The sequence below is a fragment of the Manacus candei genome, unplaced genomic scaffold (genome assembly GCF_025592945.1).
Source record: "Manacus candei isolate 608988 ecotype Guabito, Panama unplaced genomic scaffold, ASM2559294v1 h1tg000142l, whole genome shotgun sequence".
NCBI lineage: Eukaryota > Metazoa > Chordata > Aves > Passeriformes > Pipridae > Manacus > Manacus candei.
The window spans coordinates 1273120-1285267 of record NW_026138190.1 but is presented as its reverse complement, the minus strand read 5'-3'; the positions used below and the strand labels follow the sequence as shown (position 1 = coordinate 1285267).

Here is a 12148-nt window from a genome sequence, read left to right as displayed (position 1 = left end):
CCTTCCTGGGGCATAGAGAAATGTTGGGAGCAGTGTTCTATATCCCACATCAAATCCCTCCTTTTCTTCAGACTAAGCTCCTGAAGGGATGGAGTGCCTTAGGAGCTTTATTTCTTTTTACAGCTCGAGGCATTAGAACAGCTACAGCACTGAGTCATGATGCAAGCTGAAATACAAATGCCCTTCCAGCTTTGGGGCAACCCTTCACAGGTGTTATTTCCACAAGCCAACACCACCCTGTTCCATTGGGGACCGGCCAAGGATCAGTCATTTCCCCAGCAGGAAGGGTTTGAGGACATTGGGTGTGATTTCCCACAAACGTTTCCCTTTCATTAACACAATCCAGATCTCCTGTCCCTTTAGTGGGGGTCACAGCTTTGGACACAGGCAGGATTGTCAGAGATGGGGGGGGTACTTGCACAATAACTGCTGGGTCTACTTTTTGGGGAACACAAGTGCTCACCCAGTGACCAGGAATCATTTCTACCAGAATAGGGGAGGCAGAAATGGTGAATGGCTTCTTGTCTTTTCAGGTAAATGAGTGCACACCCAGCAATCCCTTGGAGGCAACACCTGGGTCACATTTGATACTAAAAGGAGATGTAAATTTTGCTCCCAAGTCAAGACCCAATTAACTATTGTCAGGAGAGCAAAACAAGACTAAAGCATTTTGTTTCTTCTCAGACAACCTCTCAGTTACCCAAGGGGCTCTGGCCTTTGGAATTCTGGAATAATGCATCCATGATTTGACTTCTTGTACCACTTCTACAATCAAGTGGGAACCTCTGTCTGATGACATTCCCAAATGTACCTCAAATCCAGGGATTCTTGGATATTCCACTCACTTCCCTAGCCCAGCTGGTGTCACGAGGGAAAAACCTCTGGCCACTCAGAGAAGGTATCCCCCAAGACTAGGAGATCTTTACACCCCCCTTTTCTGGGCAATTCAGTCAAATCCATCTGCCAACATTCACCTGGAACATTTCCACTCTGTACATCACCTATTCCCACTGCACTGGCAGGGGTTGGATCATTTCTCTCACACACCACACTGCTGACTCACTGCTTGTACAACTGGGTCAGTTTTGCACCCCTAACCCACCTGTGCAAATGTTACAGTACAGAGACAAATACAAACACAAAACAATGATCAGTGGATAAAACAAAGCCAGAGACCAAATTGTGGAATACCAAATAACCCACCCAAAGTGCTGGAAGATCCACACATCTTACATGAGCAGGATTCCCCAAAAGAATGCCTTATTATCCAGTGGGATCTCCCCCACATCCCAGACTGGGCCAGGGATCTGTGCTCTTCTCCAGGAAAGTCCTGGGGCCGGCGTGAAGATCCAGAGATCCCTCGGATCCACGGGAGATCAGGCACAGGGTCCCATCTGGGGGCCAGAAATGATCCCCACAAGCAGCAGAACCCAAGCCCTTCACCCCAGTCTGGGGTGTTCAGAAGCAGGCATTCTTTAGGGCAGCGTGCTGGACGCCTGCAGGAGAGTTCTTCTAATCCAGCCTGCTCAGGGACACAGGCAGGGCTTGGGATTACACACACTGATTCCAGAGCATTGGATATTCCCCCTTACTTAACACATGTCCATTACTTTGCTTTACACAGTCACATCCCTTATTGCAAGTACCTATTTGGTCATTTGGGGTCTTCTCTGGGGGTCTCTGGTGGGTTTTTTGGTACCTGGTGCCCCCCCAAAGTCAGGTGTCCCCTTCTTGACCTCGGTTCTCAGCATCCCTGGTTTTCCCCACAGAGACCAGCATGTTTGGTTTGATCTTCTCTGGGTCCCCAGAGCTCAGCTCACATCCTGTTTGCTTGAGTTCCAGCCCTGATCCAATTCTCCAGGACTTCTCTAAGATTCTATTGTTCCTTATTTGGCCAGAGCAGAATATTGGGAGCAATGTTCTACTTCTCCCAAACCAAGGCTCCCCCTGCCCCATCTGCTGCCAAACAAGGCCAGACATCGACTGCCATGGCCTTGACCACTCTCCAGATACAGAAGGATAAAGATCACATTTTGCTGACAATCAGACATATTTCATTAATGAACAGGTACAAACAGGATTCACTAATGAGCCCAGACTAACAGATCTGACTAATAAGCACACCTGTTTGGTTCAGGAGCAGATTAACAGGTGGAGTCCCATCACACCACATTTGTACCAACAAACAGACCCAGTTTGAGCTGATGAGCAGATACATGGAGACACAGCCCATTAGGTTGGAAGGTTCATCTAGAGCTCAGCTTTGGCTCAGGGGCTGTTGTTCAGCCTCAGCACTTCAGGGACAGCCAGACAGGGCTTTACATTAACACACACAGTTTACAGATTCATTACAGAGTCTTGTTTACTTAATACATACACTTTTAGGCAACACTTGGATCACATTTGACACTAAAAAGAGATGTAAATTTTCCTCCCATGTCAACAGTGTCTGTGTTCAGAAGAGCAAAACAAGAGTGAAGCATTTTGTTTCTGCAGTCAAGTGGGAACCTCTGTCTGATGACATTCCCAAAGGCATCCCAAATACAGGGAGGATTGCATTGAACAGCATTGCAGTCTCTTTCCAAACCTTCTTAGTGCAACAAGGAACAGCCTCTGGCCACCCAGAGAAGGTATCCCCCAAGACTAGGAGATCTTTACAGCCCCCTTTTCTGGGCAATTCAGTCAAATCCATCTGCCAACATTCACCTGGAACATTTCCACACTGTACATCACCTATTCCCACTGCATTGGCAGGGGTTGGATCATTTCTCTTACACACACCACACTGCTGACTCACTGCTTCTACAATTGGGGGCAGTTTTGGACTTATAACCCACTTGTGCAGATGTTTCAATGATTTGCTTCACTCCAAGGAATACCCTCATGTTCCCCATCCACCAGGTCACACCAGATTGGTTCAGGGACTATTGTTTGCCCACCTGGGGTAACTGCCCAGTCTCCTGGAGCAAATTTTGCTCCTAAGGTTTCAGTGAGCTGACAATCCTTAGCACTAGACTAATTTTTTTCTACTGGGAGAGGTATCTCTGTCAGGGTTATTAAAGACAAAACTTTACTCTCTAAAGTGCCTTTTTCTGCAGCCTCTTTGGCAGAATTTTGGGCCAAATGATTCCCCAGTTCTGCTTTGGCCTTCCCCTCTTGGTGCACTCTGCAATGCAGGACAGCAGCCTCTGTTGGTTTCTGGAGATCTTCAAGCAAGTCCAAGGATTAACTTGTTCTCCTTGACTCAATCCCAAAGCTGGAGTGAGCACAATTGGTTCTGCTTTCTGGGCTGAGGCACTGCAGAGGAGTGCCCCCAATTCCATGACCTGCTGGGGGGAGTTCCTGTGCATCCAGAGAATTGTTTTCCACGCTGGACAAAGCTGCCCCCACTGGGAAACAATTCCCAACCAGGACTTTCCCAGGGGCTGTCTCCTAAGTCAGCTCTGCCCGAACACACTTCTCCTCTAGTCTGGAAGCAATCCTGCTCTGGGCTTCCTTTGCTGGGGCTGGGGAGTTGACAGGTTGCTTCTTTTGTTCCTGGCCCAGCCTCCATTGTCCTTGGAGAATTCCAAAGCCCAGGGAGGCTCCTGGGGTCTGGACTATTTGCACTTTGTGTTTGGGACACCCCATATCCACCCAGTCCAAGGAAATTCCACAGTGTCTGATCCCAACATTGCTGCTCAGCATCAGTGGCTACCAAAATATCCACACACTGGAACAAGGCTCCAAGAGGGTTTTGACTTTTCCATTCCTCCAGTTCCTTTGCCAATTGAGTTCCAAATACTGGGGGGATATTTTTAAATCCCTGCAGGAGGACCACCAAAGTCAGTTGGGTTTTCCTCCCTGTCTTTGGATTTTCCCATTTGAAAGCAAAAAGCTCTTGACTTTCACAACTCAAAGGGAGACAAAAAAGGCATCTTTCAAATCTAACACTGTGAAACATATTAAACGTTCATTTAGGGGAGTCAGCAAAGTGTAAGGATTCGCTACAACTGCTTGTATATCTTCTACTCTATTATTTATAGCTCTGAGGTCTTGGACTAACTGGCATAGCCTTCCATTTGCCTGCTTGACTGGCAAAATTGGAGCATTCCATTTAGATTCACATTCTTTTAATAACCATAATTTCATCAGTTTTTCTACAAAGAGTGAGAATCCCTCACAACTTTCCATTTTCAAAGGCTATTGCTTTGGCCTGACCAACCCTGCTCCAGGTTTCACTGCAATTCTCATGGGTTCTGCTCTTTTGGATCATGGAGGCACCTCTCCAGCCCATCCTATTGGAATCACTGCATCCCCAAGTGATGTTGGCAGATGGATTAGTTCTGCTTTTGGAGACTCTCATGCAAAATTAGAATCTTCCACAGAATTAGGCTCTGCAATAATAACCTATATTTTACCATTTTTCAATTGGATTGTGGCATTTCATTTTTCCAAGAGATCTCTCCCAGGCAGAGGCTTTGGGGAATTGGGGAAATACAAACACTGGGGAGCCAACCACTGTTTTCCCAATTTCAAATCCACAGCATTAAAAATGGCCCAGTTTCCCACTTCCCTGGCACACCAGACAATTGTTCCAGAATTGTGACTTGAGTTTCATTTTCCCTCATTTAAGACAGGGGAACAAGTTCCCACAGCCACAACCAATTGTACTTAGCTTGGCTGGAACCAGATGTTCTGATGGGGGAGAATCCTCTGGTGCCCCCTCAGTCGTGTCTTCAGTGATGCCAGGAGAGGGTTGGGAGGGTTCTGAAGTTTCAGTTGTGGACAATCCCATTTCCAGTGTCCATCTTTCTTACAGGATGCACAGGGATTGATCCCAAGTCTCCTGGGGGGATGTTTGAAGCAGGCTGCCCATGCTCTCATCCTCTTCCTCTCCCCAGGGGCACCATTTCCTCAGGGATTTCTTCCAGAACTGCAACTCCTTCCTGCTGAGTTGATTCCCGCTGATTCTCCCAACCTCCAACAATGTCCCTAAATTATCTTGATCTTGTCCCTCAGCTTTTTGTCATTTCCTCCTAACCACATCTGAGGACTGCCCCACAAATATGGGGGCCAGTTGAGTCCTTCCCCCTGTGTTTCAGGATGGATATTAGTATATTTTGGTGCTGTTTCTTCCAGATGATTTAAAAATTCAGTAGGCTATTCCCTGTGATCCTGCTTCATTGCAAAGAATTTTGATGTGTTCATTGCCTTTGGCCTGGCATGTTTCATTCCAGACAACATCCACTGCAGGTATCTATTGAACCTTTCTCTGAAAACAGGGATGTTAGGATCCCATTCAGGATCTGCAGTGGGAAAGGGAATGTCCAATGTACCCTGTATATTCCCCACCAAAATCTGCTCTTCCAAGAACCTCTGACTGGTTTTAACAACCATTGCTTTCTCCCTACTACCAAACAACACTTCTAACATAGGATCCTTCTAGCCTGGATCCTGGGTTTGAATCATCATTTTGAAGGCTTTTGCCATTTAGTCTGGGTTCTATCACACAGGGGGGCCACTCCCACCCCTCCTTGTTTAGCTCTAGTTCTTCCTGCAGCTGTACTGAAGCTCTCTGCTCTCTCTCTGACACATTCTCTCTCCCTTTTCTTCTGGACATGCTAAATCTGCCTCTTCACATGCCAGTTCCCCTGCAAGATTGGTTTCTGCATCTTGATTATCTGTTCCCCCACTCAACCTGCCCGTGGGGCCAACCAGAAGATCTGAGTCCTCCTCCTTATCGGGGAGACGATGAGAACAAAGTTCTCCTGTGCTCCACACTGAACAACAAGGCTTTAACCATTTCCCTTGATTTTCCTTTCCGGGCTCACACCGAGGGCTCTGAGGGCGCTGCATTCACACCACAATCCTTCTGCCACTTCAGAGGGTTCTGCAAAGTGAAAAACACATCACCAGACATAACCTCCTTCCACTTCTGTTCCCCTTCTGAAACAGCATCAACTGTAACAGTGGATTAGAATTCAATGTTGCAGAACAGCCACCCATTGATTACAACACTTCATTAAATTCTCCCTGGGAGCTGTTCCTCTGGGGGGGCTGCCAAACTTCATCCAAAATTGCAAAATGCAACAAAGTGGGGACTTCTTCACAATTCCCCCTTCAGATTGCCCACTCCCCATCTCTAAACAGTAGACCCAAAATGTTACAATACAGAAACAAATAAGAACACAACAATATTGATCGATAAAACAAAGCCAAATACCAAATTCCAAAATACCAAATAACCCACCCAAAGGGTTGGAAGATCCACAGGTCTCAGGTGAGCAGGATTCCCAAAATACCAAAGAACCCACCCAGTGTGCTGAAAGATCCACACGTTTGACATGGGCAGGATTCCCAAAGAGATATCCTTATTATCCAGTGGGATCTTACCTGTGTCTCAGACTGGGCTGGGGATCTGTGCTCTTCTGCAGCAAAGTCCTGGTGCTGGTATGAAGATCCAGAGATCCCTCAGATCTGTGGGAGATCAGGCAGAGTTGACCTGTCTGGGGGGCCAAAAATTACACCCAAAAGCAGTAGAAACAAACTTCTTAACCCCAATTTGGAGATGTTAAAAAGGGCATTCTTCTTTGTTCAGCATGCTGGATGCTCAGAGGAGAGTTCCTCTAATCCAACATGCCAAATGACAGACAGGGCTTTTTATTACACACACTGTTTACATGTGCATTTGATAGCCTTGCTTACTTAATACATATTCATTACTCTGCTTTACATAGTCACACCCCTATTGGAAGTCCTTTTCTGGTCCTTCCGGGCCTTCTCTGTCATCTGTGCTGCTCAGTTCTTGAGCAGCACAGCACCATTGTGTTTCCTTTATCTGGGTACACAGGGCTTAGTTTACATCCTGCTGGTTTGGGACATCCCTTATCTAATTCTCTAGGACTTCTCCAGGATTACATTGTTCCTCATTTGGGTACTCTGGGGTACTGGGAGTAGAGTTTCTATTTCTTCTATCAATGGTTTGATGGAGACCATGACAAGCTGGGAACTCGTTGCAGGGAAAAGAGGGAGCAGTTGGGAAGTAACAGGCAGGTGGAGGAGAGAACTGTTCAGAGAACAGCTGAGATACAGCTCGAGCAAGCTGAAAACTAAACTGTCATTTGGGGTCATCCCAGATCGATTGGATTTCAGAAATTACTCAACACAGGTGCCACCTCCTCCAGCCAAGCCCAGGAGATCAACCTGCTCAGCAGCTGCAAGAGCGGGATGTTCATGTGCCTGCTGCCATCTCCCAAAAGCCATTATCCCACTCCTGCTGAGAAGATGGGCAAGATGAGCATCTACCTCACAAGATCTGCTGCTGGAAGAAGAGTGTGTCCCAAAGGATGTCCTCAGCCTTCTCAGAGGGGACGTCAGATCCTCTCCAGGGATGGTCCCAGCCCTTCCCAATCCAGACTGGGCACCAGCTCCAACTCTTCCCTCGAAAACAAACAACAAATTCATGACAAGAGATTACAAACCAAAAGTGGAAACAAGAAAAAAGGTAAAATGTTAACATTCTGTCAGGGTTCTCAGGAAGGCCCAACCCCTCCAGGCCAAAGAAAAACCCCACCTCCTCCAGCTCAGGAAAACCCAGGCCTTCTCCCTGCCCTGCTGCATTGCCCCCAAAAAAAGGCTCCTAAGCCAAGGCAGCCCAAGCCTTTCCTGGCCTGCAGCCCAAAGCAGCTGGTGTTCTGCAGCCCCACCTTTGCTCCCCCCACGGGGTTTGTTTTTGGCAGGCTGGCTGCCCCTGCCCCAGCCCTGCCCAGCAAAGGGGCAGTGGCAGAGGCTGGTGGCAGAGCCAGGCTCCCATTTCACACCCAGCCCAGAGCACCCGCCCACCCTCCTGCCAAGAAGCAGCTTGGCAGCTGGCTGAAGAATTCATCGGGTTCCCCGCCAGCAAAGGGGGAACCTTCGGTGCCCAGCCAGGCTGAGCAATGCCCGCGGCCGGGAGCACCCCCGGGTGTGGACTCATCTGCAAACGGCCTGTGGAGCACGGCTTGGAGGAAGGGGCCACAATCAAAGTCCATCATCTTCAGCTCCCCAGTGTCCAGGTCAACAACAAAGAGCTGGTCATCCCTGACGTCGTCCTCGATGTCTCCAGCAGCAGCCCCACCCAGCACAGCTTCTCCAGAGGCCCCTTCTCCTTCCCTGGGGGCCAGACCAGGCTGTCAGTGTTCTGCCGAGGGCCCAGCTGTCTGTGAAGCAGGATGAGCAAAACCAGGTTGGATGGTGGCCACCAGCACTTGGGAGACCGGGTCTGCAGCCCAGCTCCAGCACAAAGAGGTGCATGTTCCCATGTGATGACCCCCCCTCAGTGCTACAGGCTGACAAAAAAGTCTGGTTTTCTTTGCTTCTTATTGCCAAGAGATGTGTGGAGGTGTTACTTGCCAGGCCCCTGGATCAAAGTGAGCACGTGGATCTCTCCTGTCTTCTAGAGCAGGTGAATGCCCTGCACCCAAGGATGGCACAAAAGGTCTTCCAATGATGGCCTGTCCGAGGGGCGGATGGACAAACACCACCTGATAAGGTGCTGGCACCCTGGGGGGAAAATGGCCGGTCAGTTGGAGAAGGATCCTGTCCCCTCTGTCCCACTGTCCATGTGCCCAGGCTGTGCTGGCTGTGCTCAGAGCTGTGCCCAAACTTCTCCATCGATTCTCCCTTTGGAGGAGAGCAGGATGGCAGGACACAGGCCACCTCCTCCAGCCACCCATGGGACACAAACAGCTTCAAGAGCGGCGTCCTCGTGAGGCCGCTGCCCTCTCCCAACACCGTTATTCCCCCCGTGCCACAAAGATTGGTATCCACCTCGAGAGACCCGTGGTGGGAACGGGAGCTGGTCCCAGATGGTGTTGGTGCCTCTGCAGAACGGGTGCTTCCCGCAGACCATCTGGTAGAGCAGGATGCCCAGGGACCAGATCGTGGCCGCCTCGCCGCGGTAGCGTTTGAAGCAGATCCACTCTGGCGGGCTGTATGACGGTGTTCCTACGGAATACAGATGGAGTTCATCAGGTGGATGCTGCCTGCTCCCAGAGCCTCACCCCAGCATCCCTGGCAATGTGGGGCCTGCCCCAGTGGCACACGCTGTGACCCACTGCCTTCTCACCGGCCCCTGACCCTTGGTTACAAGCTTGGGGTTGTAGAAGAAGCCACTGGTGTCCAAGAGGGCAGCGGAAGCCCTGGCAAGGTCCAACCATTACATGCAAGGGAAAAACCCAGCCAGTGGTGGGGAAAAGCCATGCCTTCTCCCTGCCCCACTGCACTGCCCCCAACAATTCATCATAAGCCAAGGCAAACAAGGCGAGCGGAGCAGCTCAAGCCCCTCCTCGCCTGCACACCAAGCCAGCTGGTGCACAGTTCTGACCCCCTTCTCTGCTACCCTCACGGGGGTTTTGGCCAGGCTGGCTCCCCCCTGCCCCAGACCCAGCCCAGGACAGGGTGGGTGGCACAGGCTGTCGGCAAGGCCGGGGCCCGTCTCACAATAACCCCCCAGCCCCATCCAAAAGCAACTTGGCTGAAGAACTAATCCTGTTCCCCCTCAGCAAAAGGGGCAATCTCCAGTGCCACACCCGGGCATGGCCATGTGGTGCCCGGCACCAGGAGAATCCCCTGGCTGTGGGCTCACCTGCAAACTGGGTGTAGACCGTGTCCTGCAGGAAGGTGGCACATCCAAAGTCAAGGAGCTTCGCTTCGCCGGTGGCCAGGTCGAGGAGGATGTTGTGGGGCTTGATGTCCCGGTGCAGGACGCCGCAGCTGGTGCAGTGCCGCACGGCCTTCAGCACCTGGCGGAACAGCCCCCACGCCATCTCCTCCGGCAGGAACCTCCACGCCGTGATTAAGCGAGAGAGGTCCCGAGAGCGCTCCGGACGCTCCATCACCAGCAAGAAACTGTTGGGGAGCTCGAACCACTCCAGGAGCTGGATGACACCACGAAAGCCATTGGACACCTTGTCCAGCAGCACGATCTCCAGGGGTGCCAGGGTGCCGTCGGGCTGCGGGGGGACCACGGGGTCGTCAGTGGGGCTGACGCCGTGCCTGTCTGCCTGCTACCCCTCTGCCAGCCCTGGATGCTCCCCGTCCCCCACCGAGCCCACAGGCCCACTCTCCCTCCAGGTGTCCCGGCGGCTTCCACCCTCCCGGGCCTCGGCTCGTCCCCGCCCGTCCCGCCCCGCTTTCTCCCGCTGGCCCCGCTCGCTCACCAGCTCGCCCCACCGCCGGATGAGATCCCGGGGCACGGCTTTGATGGCCACCTGCAAGCCAAGGGGGACGGCGGGTTGAGCTCGCCGCCCGTCCCGCTCTCCTCCTCCTCCTCCTCCTCCTCCTCCTCCTCCTCCTCCTCCTCCTCCTCCTCCTCCTCCTCCTCCTCCTCCTCCTCCTCCTCCTCCTGCACTCACCGGGGCTCCGTCCGCCAGACGGGTCCCCGCGTAGACGCGGCCGAAGCCGCCGCTGCCCAGCAGCGAACCCAGCCGGTAGCGCTTCTGCAGGGGCCCCTTCGCCTTCCGTGCGGGCGAGACGTGGCCGTCAGCGTTCGGGCCGGGGCCCGGCACGGCCCCCGAGCGCCCCTCGAGCGGCCCGGGCCGGGCTTCCCCACCCGCAGCGGGCAGCGGCGGCGGAGCTCTGCCCGGGGAACCCGCCGAGGAGGCGGCAGCGGCCGCGGCGCCCGCGTTCCCCGCCGGCCCCGGCAGGCGCCGGGCTCGAGCCGGGCGGAGCCAAGGGGCGGCGAGGCCGAGCCCGCCCCACAGCCCGTCCCACAGCCCGTCCCACAGCCCGTCCCACAGCCCGTCCCACAGCCCGGCCCACAGCCCGCCCCACAGGAGCGCCCAGCAGCGCCACAGCCGGCGCGCCGGGAGCCGGGCGAGGGCGGGACCGCCCAGGGCCGCCCAGGGCCGGGGACGGGGCGGCCCCGCCCGGCAGAGGGGAACGGCCGGGGCCATGGCCCGGGCCGGCAAGGGGAGGGGGGACCGAGAACGGGACAGGGACACCAGGACAGCGGGACACCGGGAGAGGGACACTGGGACAGGGAGAGGAGGAAGAAGAGCAGGAGGAAGAGCGAGAGCGCGTCGCTAAGAGTCGCTGCTGCTGCTGCCGCTGCTGCCGCCGAAGCGCCGGGGCCGTTGGTCCGTTGGTCCGTTCGTCCGTTTGTCCGTTCCCCGTTGGCCCCCGCGCGCCCCGGGGGCAGCCCCGGCTGGAGTCACGGAGCTCCCCTTCCTCCCGCACCCATGCCGAGACCACGGGCTTTTTTAGCTGCTTCACTTTATTTTGACTTCTTTGCTGGCAATCTTGCAACTTCCCGCCGCTGCTCGGACCCCATCCCGCCCGCTCGGCCCGCGCTGCTGTCGCTTCCTCCCAGGCCAGCCGGGGGCTGGACTTGCCCCTGAAGTTTGGGAGGGTGTTTGCTCGGTGAGGAGCCCCGGCACGTCCGGCCAGCGCCAGGCAGAGCCAGCCCCGGGGGAGGGCAGAGCAGGACGATCGGCAGGGGAAATGCAGCCCTTTGGGGTCAGCGCTGCTCCCCGACCACACCAGGGCTGTTCCTGTTTTCCTGCCCGCTTAGAGGGGAAAACCGGCGACTGCAGAGAGGATTAAAAAGAAGAGAATTAGAAGACTCTTCTTGCTGCCATTAGGATGCCAGTCCATCCTAAGAAATGCAGGCTTAATTTGGAATGGACACGATGTAGCAGCTTTTTCAGCACCCAATATTTAACAGCTCCCTTTCAGGGGACAGTGGAAAAAGGGGGGGGGAAAGCGGGAGAAAAGGGGGGGCTGGGACCTCCAAACTGAGCAGGGAAGGGGCTGAGACTGAAACCGAGCAGGGCAGAGGGGAAGAAACAGCCCCAAACCGAGCCGGGGGGGAGCTGAGGACTGTGGGGATGATGAGAGAGGGGTGGGAGAGGGGAGAAAAGGGGTGTTGGGCAGTGGGCAGGGGGACAGAGGGAGGGGGGTTCCCATATGGGTCCCCCCTGTCCCCCATCAGTTGGGCCCTGGAGCGGTTCCCTGGGGCTCTGGGAGGGGGCAGGTCTGCACTGGGAATGTCCACTGCTTCTGTAACCCTCTCTGTGCTTGCTCTGGTCACGATTCTCCACGGGTCCCCAACCCTGGGGGCTGATGGGGGGACTCCCCCCACCCAGCAGCTGGTGCTGCAGCAGCTGTGGGGCAGAGGGGGGTGGGA

General features: G+C 53.9%; 2 protein-coding genes and 1 pseudogene across 2 annotated transcripts in view; all 3 read right to left on the bottom strand.

Moving 5' to 3' along the window:
- The window catches only part of LOC127462841 (zinc finger protein 239-like), a 300460-nt gene that overhangs the window by 258854 nt on the left and 29458 nt on the right, over window positions 1–12148 (bottom strand). The gene's annotated exons all lie outside the window — the stretch shown is intronic.
- LOC127462836 (zinc finger protein OZF-like) overlaps window positions 1–12148 on the bottom strand; it is a 201213-nt pseudogene that overhangs the window by 160141 nt on the left and 28924 nt on the right.
- LOC127462887 (serine/threonine-protein kinase pim-1-like) lies at window positions 2457–10916 on the bottom strand. The gene is made up of 8 exons (XM_051771821.1): window positions 10373–10916; window positions 10182–10327; window positions 9608–9974; window positions 8791–8967; window positions 8370–8523; window positions 7288–8176; window positions 6376–6459; window positions 2457–5872 (listed from the first exon to the last, which is right to left on the bottom strand). The coding sequence occupies exons 1-5, from the start codon at window positions 10914–10916 to the stop codon at window positions 8417–8419; spliced, it is 1341 nt and encodes a 446-aa protein (XP_051627781.1). The 3' UTR covers window positions 2457–5872; window positions 6376–6459; window positions 7288–8176; window positions 8370–8416.

Excerpts from the sequence above, each read along its gene's own strand:
- LOC127462887 (XM_051771821.1), bottom strand. The coding sequence starts at position 10,916 with ATGGCCCCGGCCGTTCCCCTCTGCCGGGCGGGGCCGCCCCGTCCCCGG. Across the intron at positions 9,975-10,181 it reads TCCGGCGGTGGGGCGAGCTG|CCCGACGGCACCCTGGCACC; the intron begins GTGAGCGAGCGG and ends GTCCCCCCGCAG. Across the intron at positions 8,968-9,607 it reads GGTCTACACCCAGTTTGCAG|GAACACCGTCATACAGCCCG; the intron begins GTGAGCCCACAG and ends TGTATTCCGTAG.